Raw genomic sequence first — 26,521 nt, 5'->3', positions numbered from 1 at the left:
GAACACTGACACTAATCAATTGCCATCTTACCATAGCCATCATATGAGTCTCTGTAGGAGCCACCACTTGGGCGATCATTGTAATAGTCACGCGCCTCACGTCCACCATATCCATCTCGATCACTGGAATTGAAATCATTCATCATGACTGTGTGAAGATGATCAAGATGTTAATTCAATCAAATGGTTTAACACTGGCACAAAATTCAGTCGTACCTATAGCCTCGTGATCCATAATCATCACGGCCACCCGAGTGGGAATATTCACGGGAACTATATGAATCCCTTGGTGGTGGACCATAATCTCTTGCATCTCTAGAGCTTGGGTAATCTCTGTTAGAATAACTGCAATGTATAAAACAATGAGAAGGAGTTTGCTAACCCGTAAAGCACAAATCAGAATCTAGAGTAGGGTGCAGTTAACTTTGTCAAACGACAGCTGTATGATTTGGTTATTGTGATTTTTTTTAAGTAAAAGAAAAAAACAGCACCTGTTACAATTAGCCAGAAGTACTGGCTAAAAATTCTAGCAAGACAACATCACCATATGATAGGTTGAAAATTATGAGCTTCATTAGAAGACATGAAAAGCCTAACACTGGAGTGAGGTCAAGACTAAAAGTGTCTAAACACACTGTAAATTGTACAATTTTCAGCAAAACTGATCCTGTAATCTATAAACTTCAAGAAATAAACCATTTCGACTGCTGAATGTGATTGCAAGTTGTGATGATCCATTATCTAATAACTCCTTGAAAAGCCTGAGAGATGCAACTCTTGAAAGCAACTGATGAAAAGCTCAGAACTTCTTAGAGGAAATGCAGTAACATCATTTCTCATGATCAGTGCTAGAGAAGTCATCATCGCTTAAGACTACACAATGTAGATGCCAAACTTGCATTCACAACTATAGCTTAAGATGCTGCTTGGTTTCTCAGCACGTAGTCCGGAGGCTACTGCCCAAGGTAGGCCGAAAATCAGCAGCTATTGCAATGAGATGGCTTACAGACCCGCATAGTAACTAGACTTTTATCCAATTTGGGAAGGCCGCAGTAAGGTGCTATTCTTTGTATGGCTAAAACCCAATAAGGAGGCCAATCATGTCCAGAGTTTCAGTTTAAAAGCAAACCCAATTCCTCTCCCTGTAACCATTCAGATTCTCTGCTAGCTCTCACTTGAACAGCACAATTGAACCTGCCTTCACAACAGTGCATCCTACAGGTAACCATTCAGTGGAAGAGATTTTCTTCATAGCCGCTTATGGTTCTTTCCACAATCATCTCCATTCTATGTCCCCTAACTATTGAATCATCTGTAAATGGGAACAGTTTCTATCTAGTTAATTCCTCTAACGAGTTTAAATAGCTTTATCATATTCTCATTGAACACAACCCCAACTTCTGAACTCTATCCACATAACTCAAGTCCTGCATGTCAAGAATCATGTTGGTAAATTTCTAGCACAACTTTTCTAGAGCCTTGATATCTTGACCGAGAGGTGGACTATTGTGGCCCAACCAGTATTTTAGTTTGTGATTTCCTCTTGCCTCCTAATCTTCCTACCAAAATGTACGCACACTAGTAACTCATAGCTTTTCACTTCCCTAAAGAAAAGAAGATTATACTTGTCTCTGTAGTAGTAATCTTCTCTGGGAATATAATCATCTCTTCTGGACGGCATCATCTCTCTGCGGGATGGAGGTGAACCATAGCTGTCCCTTTCACGCGAGGGAGGTCCTAGGAACAAAATTCACGGTCACTCAAATTTTCACACTGAACAAAGCAGAAAATTTTAACTTCACCGAATAATGTTCTTACCTCTCGATCCACTTCCTCTTCCGCCCATTCCCCCAGTTCGCATTGGCCCCGAAGGAAGAGGTCTTTTAGGTGGGGGTCCATTTGCACGTCCTGGGGGACCCCTTTTCAATGGTGGTCCTCTAGAGGTGACTAAAAAATAAATAAATATTTATGGCTATTGATTTATACAAACCGGATTGCATGCATTTTCACTACATTGGCTGCAGTGTCAAATTAAAAGGTAGTTATGTTGCTCTGTACTTTTGGAACATGCCCAACCATATCTTAGTTTATAAAATGCCATGAAGCTCTAATTTACTTAAGAAAACTCTCATTATCATGGTGAAGTTTAATATTTACAAACTCCACAAAGACAAAAAAATTCAGCATTACATCCTCAGAGCCTTACTTTGAATAAAATCCACTACCATATTTGGAAAACAAAAACAGCAAATGCGGGAAATCTGAAATAAATACCACATGGTGGAGGTACCGGAGTTGATCAGCATCCGTGGAGATACAACTCAGATGAAAGGCCATCAATCAGAAACATTACTTCTCTCTCCACAGGTGGTACCTGACCTGCTGATCATCTCCAGCACTTTGTTTGTAATTCACAGTTTATAATTTGAAATTAGGTTTTGATTTAAACTCTTACAGAAACCATTTTAGTTGAATGAAAACAAGGCTCCAGGCATATCTATGAAATTAAAAAGGTGTAAATCACCACACTTTTGCTCAAGATACACTTCTCAAGCTAGCACTTTAATCGCCCAACAGAAAGCTCCAACAAACAGTTTTAGTTGGAAACTCTTCTACATATTGTAAATACTATTCACAAATGTTTACTTTCACACCTCAACTCTAACAAAAGGCATCTTAGCTACAGTGCAGTTTAACAAACTGTTCAATACAAGTACCAAGATCACACGCCTACGTGTTTAATATCTAATTGCTGGATGTTGTTTTAATCATATGGCTACCTCTTTGGATAGCAGTACTAAGGCTATGTTATCAAACTTACCACTGTCAGCCTTTGCAAAACTCCAGGAGAAAATATTTAACATGCAGCAGACATTTCATCTTTTACTACAATTCTAGGTCATCAGGTCCCTGCACGTGAATGCAACCTGACATTGAGCATGGATCTGAAAATTGTTCAGGATTATGTACAAAAAATTTAGAAACTGAAAAGTCAATTCAAACTAATCCAAGTTCTGCAAGACGAGGAGTGTGAACTCAGCATTACTTATTTGAGGCCCATTTGAAAGGGTCTATTAATCCAAACTTCCAACTTTATGTTGTTTCCTTTCATCAAAGCTTACTGAATTTCAGGTTCACTCTGAAATTTGGTTAGTTGTGAATGTCCAGACAAGAGTGCAATAGATTTGCCAGTTTACTCTTGCACAGTTAGATTTTGATAATTTGTTTCAGCCATTTACCTTTTTGAGGTGGACCTCTCATTCCTCCACTACCTCCTCTTCCACCTCGAATCCCCCTAGGAGGACCACGGCTTCTTGGGGGTGGGGGTGGTCCACGTCGTCCACTATTTTCAAATGCTGGTTTAGTAGCTTGTTCTACTTTAATGGGTTTTCCATCCAAAGACTTAAAAAAAATTGAGACGGAGTAATAAAAATGCTTGTCGTGCACTCAGGAGTGAACTTAAAGGGCATTTCAAGGGCATAAGGTCACTTGTGATTGGAGACACAAACCACAAATTATACTGAAGTCCCAAGTAGGTCCATTGTTTTCACTTTGGAACTGTGAAGTTTTTAAAATGGGATCCATGACTATTTTTAAATCTTATGTACCAAGTAACTATGTTTTGCTTTCAAAACCAGAAGTGTTATTAAACAGCACAAGTTCCACTCTACACACCTTTAACCAGGACAATGGAAACTTTCATCTTTCCTTTAACTTGCCAAAAGAAAGTCAGTAATTAATAGCTGTATCTAATAAGACAGCATATAGATTTATACAAGTTCATGATATAATTAATTTTTGAACCTCAATGGCGGCAAGTTATTACTTAAGGTCTTCAAAACTTGCTTTGTGAATAACTCTTACTAGTTGGAAGTCATGGAAATTTTGGCTGGGTGGGTAAAACTCGAAATCTTGAGGAAAAAAGGCACCAGTTTTGTTTTATCCCAAAGATGTCATCGTTGAATCAAATTTATACAAAGATGATGCACCATGGCATTATTTTGTATTTCCTTCAGCAGCATAACATTCACAAATTACAAGTATTCAGGTACAACAGCACAGGATTAATAATAATAGCAAGTCCTATTCTGTTGAATAACCAGATCCACAGACATCATTATTGGAAAATTTAGAGCATGATAGCACAGAATATTGCTGTAATAGCTGACAGCTACTTCGCTGATGACCAAAGTCATCAACTGAAAGCCAGTCAACATGCTTTGCAGGAGTCAATTTATTGTGGCAGACATGGGAACATATGCCATTGCTCATGAGCAAAATATTTTACACTCCAGTAACTCACATAAGCAGTTACTTTCAGTGTTTCGAGCCTCCAATTTTTTTTTAAAAAATCAGTTCCACTGATATTTGAATTAACTCTTTCCAGAGTGAACAAGTACACACAGCACTCTTTATTTCATGGGACATGACAACAATCTGATTTTAATACCTCACCTTTCCATTCATATCCCTGGCTGCATCCCTTGCATCTCCTGGACTTTCGAAAGTAATAAAAGCAAAACCCCTTGATTTGTTTGTTTCACGATCTTTCATTAGAAGAACTGAAAGGAAAATATAAATTAGTTCCTAATTCATGGCCAATCTGAACTTCAGCAGTAGATTGATATAACGAATTCCTAACATGAACAGCCTGCAAATCAGCCCCAACTTCCAAACATGTTCATTACTGATCCTGTGCCTCACTATTCCCCTAAGTCCCTATACTCCACTGATTTTGAGTTAACACTTCTGAATAGTGAGCACGCACAGCCCAAAATTAATAAATGAAAACTTATTCAACTTTCTCAGAGCTAAATTTATGACTTACCTAAAGATTATGTCCCAAACTTTCACTCTCCAGTTAGAGAAAAGAAAATTAAGTAAAAGAACTAGTGGAGGAACTCAGTAGGTCAAGCAGCAAAGCTTTGGGTTAGATGCCACCTCAAGACTGAGTGGTGAGGGAAGATAGCTGGCATAAAGAGGGGAAGGAGCAAGATGGGGCCAGTAGGTGATAGGTGAACTGAGGAGGGCGAAGAATGACAGGCAAATGGAGGGAGGGGATAAAAGGTTGAAACAGGCTGATAAGCAGGAAAAAAGGTTACCAGTACTGGAATCTAATAAAGAAGGTGATAATGGAAACCACGGGGGAGGGAAGGGTAGATGGAACAAAGTGAGCAAAGTGTGTGGTAGTAGGTATATGGAAACCAGGGCCACCAGAGGTGTAAGTGCAGGAGGTAAGTTATCCGAGATCAGAAAATTAAATGGTCATACCATTGGGTTGTTGACTACCCAGGCAGAATACGGGGTGCAGTTTTTCAAGTTTGTATTGGGCTTCATCCTACCAATGGAGAAGGCTGAGGGAAGGGGAATTGAAATGGCATGCAACCAGGACCTCAGGATGGCTATTGCTCTGTCATCTAGTCAAACTCAACGTATCTTGTTAGTCAAAGCAAGATCACCTCTCATTCTTCTAAACTTATCATTGCAGCACAATCTTAACCTCTCCTTGTGGAACAACACCTCCCATCCAGAGAATCAATTCAATGAATACATCGAATCCGAGGCAAATGTATCCTCCAGGCAGGCACCAAAATGGCATAATACTCCAATCAAAACCTCTGGTTGTAAATTGCACCCAGACTTTTTTTTACTCATTCCTTATTACCAACAGAGCAATACCTCATTAATTAATAACAGTGACATCCTTTAATAACAGCACATCTCCACTTATGCTTGGGTTTGTCCTTCAATCAAACCTCCACCCAACCACTGCAAACATCTGCTATGCACATCATCCATAATTTCTAGAAATCAGCCTTGATACCATCCAAAACCTGCTGGAGAACCCTTAGCTTCAGCCATCTCACCACCTTGACCAAGAAAAATGCAACTTGAACCTTTTTTTTACAGAATTAACCTAAATTAACCTAAACTTAACTACCTTCAACTATTCTTCCATATTTGCCAAACACTGCTTCAAGTGCCTTTTCATTTGTTTCAGTATTAAGGCCACCGATGAAGAGTTTTCCAGGACGATCTGCTTCCACCATCTTGATAGTTACCTAAAAAAGATATATACGTTAACATTAATACATACATTTTGCCATAATATTTTACTGCTGTATGCAACTGCACATCAACTGAAAACATCAAAATCCACTGAAAGTTAATACTTCAAGAAGTTAAACCACACAAACCTAAATATTCAAATCGTGCGATAAAATACAAGTGTCAAGACTAATTTGTCAAAAGGGAAGAGAAGACCCTAGCATCTGTCAAAACAAGCCATATAAAGATCCATTCCATGATATCCCACAGATCAAGGGAATAGGTTGAAGCAAATCATTAAAATGAGATCTTGCAACATTTAAGATTTGAAAACCGTTTAGTGTATTTCCTGTCCCTTCCCTGCAGAACTGTCCAATTATATAATGCATGCGAGTCACTAAGAACTGATTCTACTTTTAACTATGATCTAGACTCAAATACATCAGTTTACGTTCCATGAATTCTTGAAGCTTTTGATCTTAAATGGCAATATGACAATGGTGTCAAACACTCACTATACCTGCAACAGTATCTCATCACTGGGAATCAAAGTAAAAAAAGAGATATGCAAAAAGAACCATTTGCTAGATGCTTAATGACCAATTACCTGTCAGGTTTAGAATGGGATTTGCCCTGCTTCCTACAAGTCCCATTTTTTTCGCTGTGATAAGCATTTGAAACAAAGATTTTTCTCTCCAACAGTTCACGCATTTAGCATAGTACCACATTGTGGCAGAGCATCTCCAGGTTCAAACACTCTGATGAATACAAACCCCTAATAGTACTACATACATCAAAAAAAAACTGGTCACATATTTATGGAACAGTGGATACATATTGGCTGTACTACAATCAAGAGGGCAACAACATCCTTTACAGTCCCTGCCTGTTTCCATTGCTCAGGTGGTTCAGTGTAGTTTCTGGCTTTTTTGCTCATGGGAAAGGTGTGAAAGGAAACAAGTTTCCTTATGTTACAAAGCAGCTTCAACCAACCGAGCCATTGCAAGACTGAATTCCACAATAGATGAGGGGAAACCAAACATTCACTGGCCACCAGGAATTCACCAGATACTGCCAAGCCAATGTTGATAGCACGCACAGTTCTCTATTATGGGCACAAATTGATGTCATCTGCCTGAGCAACAGGACAGGTGCATGCGGGGTGGGCGCGGTAGGGTGAAGTTAATTCCTTGCTGCTCAGCGCACACTGCCCTCAAGATTGATGTAGATCAGGTTCTCTGCAGTTTTTCTGCTTCCCCTTCCCCCAGCAAACAAAACAGCACAGGGGCTGGCCAGGCAGCCTGATTCTCCACACAATCGCTGCCTCAAGTCCTTCCCACCAGCAGGCATCCCAGTTTTAGCGGCCGTTGACCCGACCGCTCCCTCTCGGAATAACATTTATGGCGACCACCCTCTGCACAACTGCTCACGGCCGGGAATTTCCCCCACCCCCCGCCATCAGCAGCGGGAGCCATCCAGCCCTGGCCCAGCGCCGGGCCATCGCCATCAGCGCGGGGATCACGTCCTTTGTGTTCATATTACGGCACCATTCCCCCCTCCCACACCCCGGGTACACGGAGGCCAGCACCGGGCCCGGCGCGGCGGTTGGCAGCCGTTGGAGCCCGGGTCGCGCCATCCCCTCCCGCCAGTCACAAAATGGCGGCGCTCCGGTCCGCCGCTGGCGCCATGCTCGATGTGACCGTGGCGACAGAGGAGGACGGCCGGCCGGTGTGAGACTACTCCAGACACACTGACGAGGAGGGAGGCGAGGTGAGCCAGCGGCGGCCCCGCGCCCGCCCGCCGGGCTCCTCACGCTCGGACCCTTCCCTCACAACATGGCGGACACCCCTCCCCCACCCGCACGGCCTCACCGACAACCCGGGCGCCCGCAACCGCCCGCTCTCCCACCCACCCGGGCGGGCGGCAAATACTCACCGTTACCGACCCGCTCGTCACTCCCTGGCACAGTCGCACACCACTAGCCGAGCTCTGGCTCCTCCTGCGCCACAAAAGCAAATGGGCGCCGGCGATCGGATCCTCTTTTATAGACCCGCCGTCCCACCAAACTGAGGCTCTCAACCCCGGATGTCAGGGGCGGAGCCACCTATCCCGTCTGCTAGCCTGGCATAGTGGTTGGTCCAGGTCACATCAATCAGACTGTGGCCCCGCCCCTCCTATTGTCCTTTGGATGTGTACATTCCACACAGCATGTACAAGCTCATAGCTGGGTGAAACACTGCAGGGCACGGGAGACTGCACACAGTGGAATGGGGAGCAAAAAATAAATTCCTGGAAGTACTTAGCAGGTTCAGATGGAACCCAAAACCTTGATCCTCCCTTTGCCACCACAGATGCTGCTTGACCCTTACAAAGACTCTTGCAAATTTCTACAGATGTACAGTGGAGAGCATTCTGACTGGTTGCATCACCGCCTGGTACAGAGGCTCCAATGCACAGGATCACAAGGGGCTGCAGAGGGTTGTAGACTCAGCCAGCTCCATCACGGGCACAACCCTTCCCGCCATCGACGACATCTTCAAGAGGCGGTGCCTCAAGAAGGTGGCATCCATTGCTGAGGAGCCTTCTTGTTACTACCATCGGGTAGGAGGTACACGACCTGAAGACCCACACTCAGCAATTCAGTAACAGCTTCTTCCCCTCTGCCATCAGATTTCTGAACAGTCCATGAACACTACCTCATCATTCTTTTTTTTGCACTTTTTATTTATTTTCATAATTATATTAATTTTATGCCTTTGCACTGTACTGCTGCTGCAAAGCAAAACATTTCATGACATATAAGTCAGTGATAATAAACTGATCCTGATCCTCTTACTTTTTCCAGCAATTTACTCTTTAATCCGTAGGACCACTGGGAAACTGTTCAACCTTCCGGGCTTCCACTGCAGGTCCAAGATCACATGAACCTCAGTAGCTGAGCCATAGTACATAAATAAATCGTGTATGCATACTTTTAGAGACTGAACCACTGATTGTCATTTCAATCACTGAAGCATCTGAGATAATGTGCCTTATTTCTTTTTAGGCAGTCCCATCTGTTTTGTTGGTATTGAGGCAGTTGTGGGAACCATCACCTCTTCCACAGATGAGATGGGAGGTGGCTCATGGGGTTGTGGGTAGCTTGTGGATTTCTGTGGCCACTTAAGCAGGGCTTCTGTGTGCTTCAGATACCTTGGCCTTGATGTTCATAATTTCTTCTTCCCTTGATCGCTACTCTGAGCTGCCATGGACCATAAATTCCCAGAAATCAGTGGGAATTTTGTGCTTCGTTAAGGAAGCTTTGAGCATGTTCTTGAATCTTTTCCTCTTTCCGCCTTGTAATCTACTCCCCAACGTTGCCGCCTGAGAGTAACCATGGCATCAATATGGGAGTGCTGCCTAGATGAGGACACTGATGTTGGTTCACTTATCCTTACAGTAAATAAGGATGATTTTGCAAAGAGAGCATCTGTGGCATTTCTCCAGTAGTAGGGAAGCTTTTGCAGAGGATTCTGAGAGATATGAATTATGCATATTTGGAAGAAGATGGCCTGATTAGGGACAACATAGCAAGGCAGCTCACGTCATACAAATTTGATGGAGTTTTCTGAGGACGTGACAAAGATGATTGATGAGGGTAGGGCAGTGGATGTTGTCTACCTGGATTTTAGTCAGAATCAGGTTTATTATCACTGACATATGTCACAAAATTTGTTTTGCAGCAGCAGTACAGTGCAACATAAAGACATAAAATTACTATGTTACTAAAATAAATAAATAATGCTAAAGAGAAATAAGGAGGTAGTGTTCATGGACCGATCAGAAATTTGATGGCGGAAGGGAAGAAGCTGTTCCTGAAACATTGAATGTGGGACTTCAGGCTCCTCCTTGATGGTAGTAATGTAAAGAGGGCATGTCCCGGGTGGTGAGGGTCCTTTATGATGGATACTGCCTTTTTGAGGCACCACCTCTTGAGGATGTCCTTGACGACAGGGAGGGTTGTGCCCACGATGGAGCTGGCTGAGTCTACAACTCCCTGCAGCCTCTTTCGATTCCGCACATTGGAGCCTCCATACCAGGCGGTGATGCAAGCAGTCAGACTGCTCTCCACTGTACATCTGTAGAAATTTGCAAGAGTTTTTGGTGACATACCAAGTCTCCTCAAACTCCCAATGAAGTGGAGCCGCTGGCATGCCTTCTTCATGATTGCATCAATGTGTTGGGCCCAGGATAGATCCTGAGATGTCGATGCCTAGGAGCCTCAAGCTGCTCACCCTTTCCACCGCTGACCCCTCTGAAGATTGGTGTGAGTTCTCCCGACTTCCGCTTCCTGAAGTCCACAATCAATTCTTTATTCTTGCTGACGTTGAGTGTGAGGTTGTTGTTGTGACACCACTCAACCAACAGATCTATCTCACTCCTGTACCCCTCCTCATTGCCATCCGAGATTCTGCCAACTACAGTGGTGTCATCGGTGAATTTATAAATAGTGGTTGAGCTGTGCCTGGCCACACAGTCATGAGTGTAGAGAGAGTAGAGCAGTGGTCTAAGCACGCATCCTTTCCGCGCTTACATGCGCATGCGGGTGTCGTTGGAACGGGAGCACGCGGTCTCCTCGGGCGCCCTGGCTGAGATCCGCGCTTGGTGGGCCCCTTGGGATCACGTGTGTGGTGGACGAGACGGATATGATTCTGGTGTGACGTGTCGTGCGTTTTGCGGTTGCAGGCGTAGTGTTGTGCGGGTATTGGTTTCGGCCGGGTTGTTTCTTTCTGTACTAGAAGTAGCGTGTTTGCTGTTGGTTGTTTTTGTAGTGTTTTTTTTAATGAATAAACGTTTTGTACAAAAAAAAAGCACGCATCCTTGAGGTGTGCTTATGTTGCATTTGACAAGGTCTCTCATGGTTGGCTGATCCAGAAGGTTAAGATGCATGAGATCCATGGTGACTCGGTAGTTTGGGTTCAGGATTGGCATGCCCATTGAAGATGGAGGGTAGTGATGGAAGGATGCTATTCTGGCTGAAGGTCCGTGACCAGTAGTGTTCTGCAGGGATTGGTGCTGTAGTCTCTGTTTGTGATAGTTATATGATTTGGATGAAGATGTAGATGGGTGGGTTAGTAAGTTTGTAGATGACACCCAGATAGGTGGAGTTGTGGACAGCGTAGAGGGCTGGCTGTCAAAGGATACAGCAGAATATAGATATGGGCAGAGAAATGGCAGATAGAGGTGAAATGTAAGGGGAAAGTATACAATTATGACAGGACCCTTAACAGCATTGATATACAGAGGGATATTGGTGTGCAAGACCATAGCTTCCTGGAAGTGGTCATGCAAGTAGATAGGGTGGTAAAGAAGGCATATGGCATGCTTGCTTTCATTGGTCGGGGCATTGAGTACAAGAGTCAGGAAGTCACAATGCAGTTATATACAACTTTGGTTGGGCTGCATTTGGAGTATTGTGTGCAATTCTGGTCGCCCCATTACAAGAAGGATGTGGAGGCTTTAGAAATGATGCAGAAGATGTTTCCCAGGATCCTGTGCAGAGGGCATGAGCTGGAAGGCGAGGTTGGACAAACTTGGGTTGTTTTCTCTGAAGAATCAGAGGCTTGAGGGAGACCTGATAGAAGTTTATAAAATTATGAGAGGCATAGATAAGGTAGGCACTCAGAATCTTCAGCCCAGGATAGAAATTTCAAGTAATAGAGGACATGCATTTAAGGTGAGCGGGTCAAGTATTTTTTTTAAACACAGAGAGTGGTGGATGCCTGGGTGGGCTGCCAGAGATGGTGGTGGAAGCAGATACAATGGTAGTGCTTAAAGAGGCTGGTAGACAGAAAAATGGATGTGTAGGGAATGGAAGGATATGTATCACATACAGGCAGAAGAGATTTAGTTTAATTCAGCATCATGTTTGGCGCAGACATAAGAACATAAGAAATAGGAGCAGGAGGAGGCCATCTGGCCCGTCGAGCCTGCTCCTCCATTCAATAAGATCATGGCTGATCTGGCCGTGGACTCGGATCCACCTACCTGCCTTTTCCTCATAACCCTTAATTCCTCTACAATGCAAAAATCTAACTGTGTCTTAAATATAAGATAAGATATCTTTATTAGTCACATGTACACAGAAACACACAGTGAAATGCATCTTTTGCGTAGAGTGTTCTGGGGGCAGCCTGCAAGTGTCGCCACGTTTTTGGTGCCGACATAGCATGCCCACAACTTCCTAACCCGTACGTCTTTGAAATGTGGGAGGAAACCGGAGCACCCGGAGGAAACCCATGCAGATGCGGGGAGAACATACAAACCCCTTACAGGCAGTGGCCGGAATTGAACCCCGGTCGCTGGCACTGTAATAGCGTTACACTAAACGCTACACTACATAAATATATTTAATGAGGTAGCCTCTACTGCTTCACTGTGTAGAGAATCCCACAGATTCACCACTCTCTGGGAAAAGAATTTTCTCCTCATCTCCGTCCTAAATCTACTCCCCTGAATCTTGAGGTTATGTCCCCTAGTTCTAGTCTCGCCTACCAGTGGAAACAACCTTCCTGCTTCTATCTTATCTATCCCTTTCATAATTTTATATGTTTCTATAACATCCTCTCTCTTTCTTTTGAATTCCAGCAAGTATAGTCCCAGGCGACTTAATCTCTCCTCATAGGCTAACCCCCTCATCTCCAGAATCAACCTGGTGAACCTCCTCAGCACCGCCTCCAAAGCCAGTACATCTTTCCTCAAGTAAGGAGACCAGAACCGCACGCAGTACTCCAGGTGCAGTCTCACCCTGTACTCTGTACAGTTGCAGCATAACCTCCCTGTTCTTAAATATAATCCCTCTAGCAATGAAGGCCAACATTCCATTTGCTTTCTTGATAACCTACTGCACTTGCAAACCAATCTTTTGCGATTCATGCACAAGCACTCCCAAGTCCCTCTGCACAACAGCATATGCTACAATCCTTCACCATTTGAATAATAATCTGATCTTCTATTTTTCATTCCAAAGTGGATGACCTCACATTTACCAACATTGTACTCCACCTGCCAGACCCTTGCCCCCTCAATTAACCTATCTACATGTCACTATAGACTCTCCACGTCCTCTGCACAATTTGTTTTTCCACTCAATTTAGTGCCATCAGCAAACTTAGATACGTCACACTCGGTACCCTCTTCCAAATCGTTACCCCGTGACACTCCGCTGTCTGCTGATTGCCAACCAGAGAAACACCCATTTATCCCAATTCTCTGCCTTCTATTGGTTAACCAATCCTCTATCCATGCTAATACATTAACCCCAACTCCATGCATCCTTATCTTCGGAATAAGTCTTTTACGCAGCACCTTTTCAAACACCTTCTGGAAATCTAAGCATAAAACATCCACCTGTTCCCCTCTATCCGCTGTGCTCATTATATCCAAAGAACTCCAGTAAGTTTGTCAAACAGGACCTGCCCTTGCTGAATCCATGTTGTGTCTGCCTGATATTGTGTTCAGTTCTGGTTGCCTCATTATAAGGATGTGGAAGCTTTAGAGAGGGTGCAGAAGAGATTTACCAGGATGTTGCCTGGATTGGAGAGCATGTCTTATGAGGATAGATTGAGCGAGCTGGGGCTTTTCTCTTTGGAGAGGAGGATGAGAGGTGACTTGATAGAGGTGTACAAGATGATGAGGCATAGATCAAGTGGACAGTCAAAGACTTTTTCCCATTGCAACAATGGCTAACACAAGGGGACGTAATTTTAAGGTGATTGGAGGAAGGTATAAGGGGGATGTCAGGGGTAAGTGTTTTTTGTTTTACACAGAGAGTGGTAGGTGCGTGGAACACACTGCCGACAGAGGTTGTGGGGGCAGATACATTAGGGACACTTAAGAGACTCTTAGATAGACACATGAATGATAGAAAAATAGGGGCTATGTGGGATGGAAGGTTAGATAGATCTTAGAGCAGGATAAAATGTCGGCACGACATTGTGGGCTGAAGGGCCTATACTGTGCTGTAGTGTTCTATGTTTTATGTTCTATGATAGAACCACTTCTATCCAGATATCTCACTATTTCTTCCTTAATGCATTTCCTTCAAGCATTTTTCCAACCACAGACGATAAGCTAAGTGAGCTGTAGTTACCTGCCTTTTGCCTACGTCCTCGTTTAAACAGTGGCGTGACATTCACTGTCTTCCAGTCCGCTGGGACCTGCCCCGAGTCCAGAGAATTTTGGTAAATTATCACAAACTCCTCTACTATAACTTCTGCCATTTCTTTCAGTACCCTTGGATGCATCCCATCAGGACCAGGGGACTTGTCTACCTTTAGGCCCACTAGTTTGCTCATCACTACCTCTTTAGTGACAGCGATTGTATCGAGGTCCTCACCTCCCATTGCAGCCATAACATCTCTCAATGACATGTTAGACATGAAGACCGACACAAAATAGTTGTTCAAAGCCTCAGCCATTTCCACATTACCCAATATTAATTCCCCCCCTCTCATCTTCCAAGGGACCAATGTTCACTTCAACCAGCCTTTTCTACTTAGTATAATTATAAAAACTTTTACTACCCGTTTTTATATTTTGTGCTAGTTTACTTTCATAATCCATCTTCCCTTTCCTTATTGCTTGCTTAGTGGTTCTTTGTTGCTTTTTAAAGTTTTCCCAGTATTCCAGTTTCCCACTACTCTTGGCGACTTTGTATGCAAGGGCTTTTAGCTTGATGCCTTCTTTTGTTTCCTTAGTTATCCAAGGCTGGCTCTCCCCACCCTTACTGTCCTTGCTTTTAACTGGAATGTACTTTTGTTGAGCACTGTGAAAAATCTCTTTGAAAGTCTTCCACAGTTCCTCAACTGTCCCACCATATAGCCTGTGTCTCCAGTCTACGCTAGCCAACTCCTCCCTCATCCCATTGTAGTCTCCCTTGTTTAGACATAATACACTGGTTTTAGATCGAACTATTGCACCCTCCATTTGTATGAGGAATTCAATCATACTATGATCACACTTTCTAATAAGGTCCCTAACGACGATCGTTAATTTTACCTGTCATTGCACAGGACCAGAACTAAGACAGTATTTTTCCTTGTAGGATCACTAACATACTGTTCAAGAAAGCTATCACAGATGCATTCTATGAAGTCCTCCTCAAGACTGCCTTGACCAACTTGATTTGCCCAATCTATGTGGAATTTAAAGTCCCCGATGACAACTGCCGTTCCATTCTTACATGCATCAAATATTTCTTGGTTTATTGCCTGTGCCACTGTAATGTTATTATTCGGTGACCTATAGACAACTCCCACAGGTGATTATTTTCCCCATCACTATTCCTAACTCTACCTAGACGGACTCAACATTCTGCTCCTTAGATCTTATATTGTCTCTCACTATTGCCCTGATCTCATCCTGAATTAAGAGTGCTACCCCACCTCCCTTACCTTCCTGCCAATCCTTCTGTATTACCCGATACCCTTGTATATTTAATTCCCAATCATCTCCACCATGCAACCACGTTTCTGTAATGGCCACTAAATCATGCCACATCCCACTTTTTACCTATATCGTTGAACATGAACCACGACAACTGGCTGTTCACCCTTCCTTTCCAGAATGCCCTGCAGCCGCTCCGAGACATCCCTGACCCTTACAACTGGAAGGCAACACACCAACCAGGAGTCCCGTTTTTGGCCACAGAAGCTCCTATCTATTACCCTTACCATGGAATCCCCTATCACTATAGCTCTGCCACTCTTTTTCCTGCCCTCCTGCGCAGCAAAGCCTCTCCTGGTACCATGATCCTGGCTACTGCTGCTTTCCCATAGAACCATACAGCACAAAACAGGCCCTTCGGCCCACCATGTTGTGCCGTCCATCACACCACCCTCACACTATCTAACCCTTTCCTTCCGCATATCCCTCTATCTCACATTCCTCCATATGCCTATCCAACAAACTCTTGAACCTGTTCAATGTATCTGCCTCCACCACCACCCCAGGCAGTGCATTCCATGCACCAACCACTCTCTGGGTGAAAAACCTCCCCCTGACATCTCCCCTGAACCTCCCACCCATAACCTTAAAGCCATGCCCTCTCGTCTTGAGCATTGGTGCCCTGGGAAGGAGGTGCTGACTGTTTACTCTATCTATTCCTCTCAATATTTTATATACCTCTATCATGTCTCCTCTCATCCTCCTCCTTTCCAGTGAATAAAGCCCTAGCACCTTAAGCCTTTCCTCATATTCCATACGCTCTAATCCAGGCAGCATCCTGATAAATCTCCTCTGCACCCTCTCCAATGCCTCCACATCCTTCCTATAATGTAGCGACCAGAACGGAACACAGTACTCTAAGTGTGGTCTAACTAGAGTTTTGTAAAGCTGCATCATCACTTTGCGATGACTTCCCCTGATGAGCTATCTTCCCCAACAGTATCCAAAGTGGTATATCTGCTTTGGAGGGAGATGACCGCAGGGGACTGCTGCACTACCTTCCTGCTACTGCTCTACCTGTTGGTCACCCATTCCCTATCTTTCCCTAGCCCTTTAAACTGTGATGTGACCAACTCACTAAATGTGCTATCCACAACATTCTCAGCATCGCGGATGTTCCAAAGTGAATTCTTGGTTGATGAATTCCTCCACTTGCAGGAAACACTGATAGTGCCAAAGGCACAGAAAGTACTCTGGATGGGGTCTTCAACATCCATCACCACAAGCAGCACCACTACTGACCTAGCTGGCTGAGTGCTAAAAGACATTGCTGCTAGATTATGTCTGCAGCAGGTGGTGAGGGAGAAACCTACTTGATCTCGTCCTCACCAATCTACCCGTCCAAGATGCATTTGTCCACAACAGTATCGGTAGGAATGACCATTGCAAAGTCCTTGTAAAGACAAAAATCCTGTCTTCACAGTGAAAATACACTTCATCATGTCATGTGGCACCACCACCATACTAAATGGGGCACACTGTGAACAGATCTAGTAGCTCAGGACGTATTCATGAGGAGCTATGGGCCATCAGGAGTAGCAGAATTGTACTCAACCACTATCTGCAACCCCATGGCCCACCATATCCCCCACTCTACCATCACCATCAAAACAAGGGAACAATCCTGGTTCAATGAAGAGTGCAGGAGGGCTTGCATGGAGCAGTACCAGGCATACCTCAAAATGAGGAATCAATCTGGTGACACTACAAGACAAGACTACTTGCATGCCAAACAATGTAAGTAGCATGCAATAGACAGAGCTAAGTGCAAAGGATCAGATCTAAGCTCTGCAGTCCTGCCACATCCAGTCAAGAATGCTGGTGGACAATTAAACTACTCACTAAAGGGGCAGGCTCTACAAATATCCCCATTCTCAACGACTGGAGAGCCCAGCACATCTGTGCAAAAGAGAAAATTGAAGCATTTGCAAGAATCTTCAGCCAGAAGTGCCGAGTGGATCGTCCTCAACACTAGCACCTACTCAACAATGCGAAAAATTGCCCAAGTGTGTCCTGTCTCAAGAAGCAGGACAAATCCAACTGCCCCAACAGTCTACTCTCAATCATCAGCAGGATGATGGAGGCAATAATCGATTGTGCTATCAAACGGCACTTGCTCAGCAACAACCTGCTTACAGAATCAGATTGGATTCCACCAAAGTCACTCTACTCCTGACCTCATTGGTCCAAACATAGACAAAAGTGCTGAACTCAGAGGTGAAGCAAGAGTAACTGCCCTTCACATCAAGGCAGCATATAATCAAGTATGGCATCAAGGAACACTGGATTCAATGGGAATCAGGGGTAAACCCTCCATTGTTTGGAAATCAAACCCGAGCACAAAGGAATATGGTTGTGGTGGTTGGAGGTCAATCATTTCAACAGGGGTTCTTCACAGTAGTGTCCTGGGCACAACCATCTTCAGCTACTTCCTTCAATCGCAAGATCAGAAGTAGGGATGTTTATTGATGATTGGACAATGTTCAGCACCATTCATGACTCCTCAGATAATGAAGCGGTCCACAACCAAATGCAGCAAGACCTGGACAATATCCGGGACTGGGCTGATAGGTGGAAAGTAACATTTGCGGCACACAAGTGCCAGGCAATGATGATATCCAACATCCAGCTATCACCCCCCAACATTCAATGGCATTACGTTGCTAAATCCCCCACTATCAATATCCTGGGGGGGTTACCACTGTCGAGAAACTGAACTGGCGTAGCCATTGCCAATGTGGCATCAAGAGCAGGTCAGAGGCTAGGAATTCTGTAGTGAGTAACTCACCTCCAAACTCCCCAAAGCCTGTCCACCATCTACAAGACTCAAGTAAGGAGTGTGATGGAACACTCTCCACTTGCCTGGATGAGTGCAGCTTCAACAACACTCAAGAAGCTTGACACCATACTGGACATAGCAGCCTGCTTGATAGGCACCCATCCACAATTATACACTCACTCCACCACCGATGCACAGTCACAGCAGTTTGTATCATCTGCAGGATGCACTGCAGCAACTCACCAAGACTCCTTTGACAACACCTTTCGAACCTATGCTAGCTAGAAGGACAAGGGCAGGATGAGAACACCACTGTCTGAAAGCTTCCCTCCAAGCCACACACCATCCTGACTTGGAAATATATCACCATTCCTTCACCGTCATTGGGTCAAGATCCCAGAACTCTCTCCCCAACAGCACTGTGGGTACACCCACACCTCAAGGACTGCAGTTTAAGAAGGCAGCTCACCAGCATATTCTCAAGGGCAACTAGGGATGGGCAATTAAATGCTGGCTCAGCCTGTGAAGCCCACATCCTTGAAATAACATACAAAAGAAAGAGACACTGGTGAAGGCTAAAATCCTCACAACATTTATGTAGTACCAAGACAAGCACTTGAATCACCAAGGCACATGCCAGGAGCTGGAAAAGGGATGAATATACAGTAGATGGGTGCTTGATGGTTGGCATGGACTGGGGGGGGGGGGGGGGGGGGGGTGGTGGGTCAAAGGGCCTGTTTCTGTGCTGATTGACTCTTGACATTAAATCTGGCAAAAACCTCATGGTCGACAATAAAACTCTAATAATCTAGCATCCGACTGTTTGGCCAGCATCATACTCAAGTAATTAGTCCAGAATATGATGTGGGGGTCCAGAATGCGAGGCGGGGTCCAGAATGCACAGGCTGTACAGGCAGAGCCAGGGGTGGAGTCCAGACTGTGGGCCAGGTGTGCAGCCAGAGCCAGGGTCCACAATACCAGGGGTCAGGCCAAAGTTTGGGTCCAGCATACTTGCATATTTCTGCTCCCTTTAAACTCACTGGGTTCACTGAAAAAATTATTTTATACTATTGTGTGATGTAAAGCAAGTGAAATAAAATTATGTTTAGGTATTAATAGGAGTAACATCCAACAGTTGGGAAAGTCTGCTGGTCTGCACTAGAAAATTCCCAAGGGTTTCAGATTATGAGAGGGTTAGTGCACTGGGTTGCAGTTTTCTCTGTCCTTCTGTATGCTGCACAACAGGCAGAACAATGCAGTCTCCTCCAAACCCATCACTGTCCTCTCCCAAGTCAACACCCTCAGCACTGAATCTCTCATTACACCTCTGACCAGCAGTAAGACACTCTCTTCCAAGCCCTGTCACAGGAAGAGATAACCAGGTAAACAGAGGCAAAGATTCAAGGATGTTCTCAAAGCCTCTCTGAAAAAGTGCAATGCCTGAGAAATTTCTGTCAGCCCCTGGCTCATGGCTGCTCAAGGGGGAAAAGCGGCATTCGAGTTGGCATTGAGAATCTGGAGTCCATGAAGTGGGAACACAAGAAGCCCAGTGTAACCACCTCCCAAACTACCCACCTGTCCATCCTGTAAAATAACTGTTCTCCTCCAATCCAATCTCTGCACCCTCTCCCCACTCCTCCTTACCTTTAGCAGAGTCTACATGTTCCAGATTAACCTTATCAGTCAAGCTGCAAACCGGAGTGGTTCTTGGTGCTCCAGAGTGTTTTCTTGTGAACAGCCTGTAGAGCAGAGAGCTCTGTGCTGTGCAGCTGCCTGTCATGAACATCAGTCTCCTTCCAGTCCTTGGCAACATACCTACAAAAGATAATGGATGGTTCTTATCCCAGCACAGCCACTTCCAGGAAAATGAACAGTGACAATGCCACTCTGACTGTACACGAACAATCTGACAGGGAGGGCCCTTCTTTGCCACCAGTTGATCAAGGTCCTGCTTCTTCTATGAGACATTCTGTCAAATATGATAGAATGCTCAAGGAATCGATCAACTCCTTTCCCAAGGACATTCCATGCAGACCACTGCTTAGTGTTCTTCTGATCAAAATGTTCTAGAAGGTTCAGGTGACATGGCACAGTCCAGCTGAATGAGACATTCTGGGGCAATATGGTCAGATCTATCCTTTGGGACACATAGGAGCTCAGCATGGAATGAGTGCCCATGGTTCACCCAAAGTTTGACACAGCCACGCACAAAGATGGTCATCAGCACAAGGGCTACATTTCTCTGGAGATTTATGCAAACATCTCTGTGGACACAATCCATTATCTATTTTCATGCTGGATTAGGGTACAGGCCACACCTATGCAATGATTACGTCCAAGGCAACTTCCCAATCCAGAGTCTGCACTGGAGAGCATGATGAGATATACTTGTGTTTCTTCTTCTGTGATCAGTACAAGGAAGAGGATGGGTCAGTAACATCCTTGCAACATGATATATTGAGAATATGGAAATCTTTCTTTGACCATAGAACCATAGAACAATACAGCACAATACAGGCCCTTCGGCCCACCATGTTGTGCTGACCTTCAACCCACACCTAAGACTATCTAACCCCTTCCTCCCACATATCCCTCTATCTTAAATTCCTCCATATACTCATCTAACAATCTCTTGAACTTGACCAACGTATCAGCCTCCACCACCACCCCCAGCAGTGCATTCCATGCACCAACCACTCCCTGGGTGAAAAACCTCCCTCTGATATCTCCCTTGAACTTTCCACCCATTACCTTAAAGCCATGTCCTCTTGTTTTGAGCATTGGTGCCCTGGGAAAGAGGTGCTGGCTGTTCACTCTATCTATTCCTCTTAATATCTTGTACACCTCTATCATGTCTCCCTCATCCTCCTTCTCTCCATTGAGTAAAGCCCTAGTTCCTTTAGTCTCTCCTCATAATCCATACTCTCTAATCCAGGCAGCATCCTGGTATATATCCTCTGCACCCTTTCCAACGCCTCCACATCCTTCCTATAATGAGGCAACCAGAACTGGACACAGTACTCTAAGTGTGGCCTAACCAGAGTTTTGTAAAGCTGCATCATCACTTCCTGGCTCTTAAACTCGATCCCCTGACTTATGAAAGCTAACGTCCCATAAGATTTCTTAACTACCCTATCTACCTGTGAGGTGACTTTCAGTGATCTGTGGATATGAACCCCCAGATCCCTCTGCTCCTCTACACTGCCCAGAATCCTGCCATTTACCTTGTACTCCGCTTTGGAGTTTGTCCTTCCAAAGTGTACTACCTCACACTTCTCTGGATTGAACTCCATCTGCCACTTGTCAGCCCAGCTCTGCATCCTATCAATATCCCCCTGCAAGCTTCGACAGCCGTCCACACTATCCACAACGCCACCAATCTTTGTGTCATCTGCAAACTTGCTAACCCAGCCTTCCACCCCCTCATCTAAGTCGTTAATAAATATCACAAAAAGTAGAGGTTCCAGAACCGATCCCTGTGGAACACCACTAGTCACAGCCCTCCAATCCGAATGCACTCCCTCCACCACAACCCTCTGCTTTCTACAGCCAAGCCAATTCTGAATCCACACGGCCAAGCCTCCCTGGATCCCTTGGCCTCTGACCTTCTGAAGAAGCCTACCATGTGGAACCTTGTCAAACGCCTTACTAAAATCCATGTAGACCACATCCACTGCACTACCCTCATCAATCTTCCTGGTCACCTCCTCAAAGAACCCTATCAAGCTTGTGAGGCAAGATCTCCCCTTCACAAAGCCACGCTGGCTGTCCCTGATCAGTCCATGATTCTCTAAATGCTCATAGATCCTATCTCTTAGAATCCTTTCTAACAGCTTACCCACCACAGACGCAAGGCTCACCAGCCTGTAATTCCCTGGACTATCGCTACTACCTTTTTTTGAATAAGGGGACAACATTCGCCACCCTCCAATCCTCCGGTACCATGCCCGTGGACAACGAGGACTCAAAGATCCTAACCAACGGTTCAGCAATCTCCTCCCTCGCCTCACAAAGCAGCCTGGGGAATATTCCATCAGGCCCCGGGGACTTATCTGTCCTAATATTTTCTAACAACTCCAACACATCCTCTCTCTTAATATCTACATATTCTAGAACATTACCTTCACCAACACTGTCCTCAGCATCATCAAGACCCCTCTCCTTGGTAAATACTGAAGAGAAGTATTCATTGAGAACCTCACCCACTTCCACAGCTTCCAGGCACGTCCTCCCACCTTTGTCTTTAATCAGACCTACCTTTACCCTAGCCATCCTTCTGCTCTTCACGTACGAGAAAAAAGCCTTGGGATTCTCCTTAACCTTACTTGCCAAAGCCTTTTCCTGTCCCCTTCTCGTTTTCCTCAGCCCTTTCTTAAGTTCTTTCCTTGCTGGAGAGCATCCTGACTGGTTGCATCACAGACTGGTATGGACCCTCCAAAGCACAGGATAGACAGAGGCTGCAGAGGGTTGTAGACTCAGCCAGCTCCATCACGGGTACAACCCTCCCCACCATCGAGGACATCTTCAGGAGGCGGCGCCTCCAGAAGGCGGCATCCATCATTATGGACCAACACACTGTTTATCTCCCTCCACAGATGCTGCCTGACCTGCTGAGTTCCTCCAGCACTTTTTGTGTCTTGGTCTAGACTCCAGCATCTGCAGAATTTCTTGTGTCATCATTAAGGACCCTCACCTTCCGGGACATGCCCTCTTCTGGTTACTACCATTTGGCATAGGCACAGGAGCCTGAAGACCCACACTCAATGATTCAGGAACAGCTTCTTCCCCTCCACCATCAGATTTCGACACATGAACACTACCTCGTTATTCGTCTTTTTGCACTAGTTATTTATTTTTGTAATTTATGATAATTTTATATCTTTGCACTGTATTGCTGCTGCAAAAAAATAAATTTCACATCATCTAAGTCAGTGATAATAAACCCGATTCCTTTAGTGAGACTCCAGTGGCATCCTCCTCAGTGGCTGGGCTGCAGGTGAAACTGAAACAGCGTGGATACAAGACCATCCTCCCCAGCATACTACTAGCTAACGTCCAGGCCATTGAGAACAAAGTTGATGAACTAAGGGCAAGACCGGCCTACCAAAGAGAACTGAGGGACTGCTGTTTGCTATGTCTCACTGAAACGTGGCTTACACTTGTTTTACCTGACAGTACCATCCAACCTGAACATCCAACCTTCTCAATCCACCGAATGGACCGTACAGCGTCCTCGAGCAAAGTTAGAGATGGAGGGGTCTGCTTCTTAATCAATAACTCGTGGTGCTCAGATGTGACGGTCCTGGCGAGCTCCTGCTCACCCAGCCTAGAGTATATAATAGTGAAGTGTCGACCACACTACCTGCCACGGGAGTTCACTTCAGCTATCCTGATGGCAGTACACATCCCACCCCAGACAGACATGAAGCCTGCACTCAATGAACTATATTCTGTTGTCAACAGCCTTGAAATAGGATACCCTGAGGCCCTCTTCATTATTACAGGTGACTTCAACCAGGCCAACCTCAAGATTAGGTTACCAAAGTATCACCAGCACGTCTCCTGTCCCACCAGGGGCTCTAACACCCTTGACCATTGCTAAACAACCATTTTGGTAAATCAGTTCACCAGGCTCCCACCAGGCTCTCCCTGCATACCAACAGAAACTGAAATGGGAGGATCCAGTACAGAAAGCCGTGCAGCGCTGGTCTGAGGAAGCAGATGAGCTTCTACGTGACTGCTTTGAGTCAGTGGACTGGTCCATGTTGAAAGACTCAGCTGATAAGTACCTTGATGAGTATGTCACCACCATCACGGACATAATCAGCAACTGTGTTGATGACTGTATACCAAAGAGGACAATATGGGTGCTCCCAAACTGGAAACCATGGATGAATCAGGAGATCCACTCCTTACTGAGGACTGCTGCATTCCAATCAGGTGACCCTGACCTTTACAAAAAAATCGAGATACGACCTCCATAAAGCCATCAGGAATGCCAAGAGACAATACTGGTTCAAAATAGTGTCCCAGATGAGCCGTCAGTTGTGGCAGGGCTTACATGCTATAACGGGCTACAAAACGAAGTCGGTCAGCATAGTCAACAACATTGCATCCCTTGCTGATGAGAATGCATTCTATGCACGTTTTGAACAGAAGGGGAGCGGTTTGACACCACTCCCTCCAACAGTCTCCAATGCAATTGAACCCGTGGTCACCGTTGAGGACGTAAGATCAGTCTTCTGGGAAATGTATCCAAGGAAAGCATCTGACCTGGATGGTGTCCCTGGCCGTGTGTTCAGATCTTCTGCTGATCAGCTGGCGGGGGTATTTGCAGACATATTTAACCTCTCCCTGTTTCAATCTGAGGTTCTCACCTGTTCTAAGAAGACTACTATTATGAAGTGCTTCGAGAGGCTGGTCCTGGCACACATTAACTCCAGCCTCCCAGAAAACCTCGACCCACTGCAATTTGCCTACCTCCAGAACAGGTCTACAGTGGATGCCATTTCCCTTGCCCTACGCTCAGCTCTGGAGCATCTGGACAGTAAAGATACCTACGTTAGACTATTGTTTATTGACTACAACTCTGCCTTCAATACTAAAATTCCAAGCAAACTCATCACTAAACTCCGACACCTGGGACTCAAAACCTCCCTCTACAACTGGATCCTTGACTTTCTGACCAACAGACCGCAATCAGTGAGGATAGGCAGCAACACCTCCAGCACGATTATTCCCAATACTGGTGCTCCACAAGGCTACATCCTCAGCCCTCTACTCTACTCCCTATATACTCACGATTATATGGCCGATGATACTACGGTTGTAGGCTGTATCTCAAATAACGATAAGTGGAGTACAGGAAGGAGATAGAGAACTTAGTGACATGGTGTCATGACGACAACCTTTCACTCAATGTCATCAAAACAAAAGAGCTGGTCATTGACTTCAGGAAAGGGGGCGGTGTACATACACCTGTCTACATCAATGGTGCTAAGGTAGAGAGAGTTGAGAGCCTCAGGTTCCTTGGAGTGAACATCGCCAATAGCCTCCGCTGGTCCAACCACATAGACACCACGGCCAAGAAAGCTCACCAGCACCTCTACTTCCTCAGGAGGCTAAAGAAATTTGGCATGTCCCCTTTGACACTCACCAACTTTTATTGATGCACCATAGAAAACATCTTATCTGGATGCGTCACAGCTTGGTACGGCAACTGCTCTGCCTGTGACCGCAAGAAACTGCAGAGAGCTGTGGACACAGCCCAGCACATCACGGAAACCAGCCTCCCCTCCATGGACTCTGTCTATACTTATCAACGCCTTGGTAAAGCAGCCAGCATAATCAAAGACCCCACCCACCCCAGACATTCTCTCTCCTCCTCCCTACCATCAGGCAGGAGATACAAAAGCCTGAAAGCACGTATCACCAGGCTCAGGGACAGCTTCTATCCCACGGTTATAAGACTATTGAACGGTCCCTAGTACAATAAGATGGGCTCCTGACCTCACAATCTACCTCCTTATAACCTTGCACCTTATTGTCTGCAGGCACTGCACTCGCTCTGTAGCCGCGACACTTTACTCTGCATTCTGTTATTGTTTCACCTTGTACTACCTCACTGCACTGTGTAATGAATTGGCCTGTACGAACGGTCTGCAGGACAAGTGTTTCACTGTCCCTCGGTACAGGCGACAATAATAAACCAACACCAACACCAAAACTGCTGCCTAGTTCTCAGTTAATGCCGGAGCCGTGGCCCGGGCCTCCTTGTCTGGGTTTGTTTCGTGTCAGTAACTAGCGCCAGATCTCTAACAACCCGCGGTCGCCCCTCCTCACCGCCTCCTGCCCCCGTTACTGCTTTACCTTCCTTCCGGAGCCGCCGGGTGCTGCCGCCGCCGCCGAGGCCGCGGGCCTGGTAGGGCCGCTGTTGCCGCGGAGACCGGTTGCCATGGTTGCCGGCGGAGGGGCGGGAGGGGGGAGGGGGCGGATCGCACGGACGCCGCAGCCACCCAGAAGGCCCCGCGCGCCGCCGCTGCCACCGCCACCAGCCGCCGCAGCCTCGCCCTGGCCCGCACCATGAAGGCCCCGAGCAGTCGGTCGGTGCTGCTCGCTGCCCTCTTACCGCTCTCCGCCGCCTTCTACCTGCCCGGCCTGGCGCCCGTCAGCTTCTGCCAGAAGGACGAGGAGACCGAGACGTGCAAG

At 45.6% G+C, this 26,521-nt stretch overlaps 3 protein-coding genes and 1 non-coding gene across 5 annotated transcripts in view; 1 reads left to right on the top strand and 3 right to left on the bottom strand.

Annotated features, from left to right (window-relative positions):
* rbmx (RNA binding motif protein X-linked) overlaps positions 1-8,115 on the bottom strand; it is a 16,637-nt gene extending 8,522 nt beyond the window's left edge. For both annotated transcript variants that reach the window (XR_007956837.1, XM_052022460.1), the window contains exons 1-8: positions 7,984-8,115; positions 5,942-6,062; positions 4,456-4,562; positions 3,240-3,402; positions 1,819-1,947; positions 1,626-1,737; positions 217-345; positions 32-123 (exon numbers count right to left, since the gene is read on the bottom strand). Coding sequence is in view for 1 of the 2 variants with exons in the window: in XM_052022460.1 (XP_051878420.1) it covers positions 32-123; positions 217-345; positions 1,626-1,737; positions 1,819-1,947; positions 3,240-3,402; positions 4,456-4,562; positions 5,942-6,050 (841 nt within the window). In the remaining variant the exon portion in view is untranslated. The remainder of the gene's footprint in view (positions 1-31; positions 124-216; positions 346-1,625; positions 1,738-1,818; positions 1,948-3,239; positions 3,403-4,455; positions 4,563-5,941; positions 6,063-7,983) is intronic.
* Positions 796-867, bottom strand: LOC127573962 (small nucleolar RNA SNORD61). The gene has a single exon (XR_007956848.1). It is a non-coding gene; the product is annotated as a small nucleolar RNA SNORD61 (small nucleolar RNA).
* LOC127573830 (uncharacterized) lies at positions 7,858-26,397 on the bottom strand. Its single transcript, XM_052022340.1, has 5 exons — positions 26,383-26,397; positions 26,183-26,351; positions 19,958-20,128; positions 10,622-10,700; positions 7,858-8,047 (listed from the first exon to the last, which is right to left on the bottom strand). The coding sequence occupies exons 1-5, from the start codon at positions 26,395-26,397 to the stop codon at positions 7,858-7,860; spliced, it is 624 nt and encodes a 207-aa protein (XP_051878300.1).
* The window catches only part of LOC127573894 (transmembrane 9 superfamily member 2-like), an 81,783-nt gene continuing 81,465 nt past the window's right edge, over positions 26,204-26,521 (top strand). The window contains exon 1 of the mRNA XM_052022457.1: positions 26,204-26,521. Within this exon, the coding sequence (XP_051878417.1) occupies positions 26,396-26,521 (126 nt within the window). The 5' untranslated portion in view covers positions 26,204-26,395.

Source organism: Pristis pectinata, chromosome 8, assembly GCF_009764475.1.
Source record: "Pristis pectinata isolate sPriPec2 chromosome 8, sPriPec2.1.pri, whole genome shotgun sequence".
Taxonomy (NCBI): domain Eukaryota; kingdom Metazoa; phylum Chordata; class Chondrichthyes; order Rhinopristiformes; family Pristidae; genus Pristis; species Pristis pectinata.
This window is presented reverse-complemented; position numbering and strand designations above follow the sequence as displayed.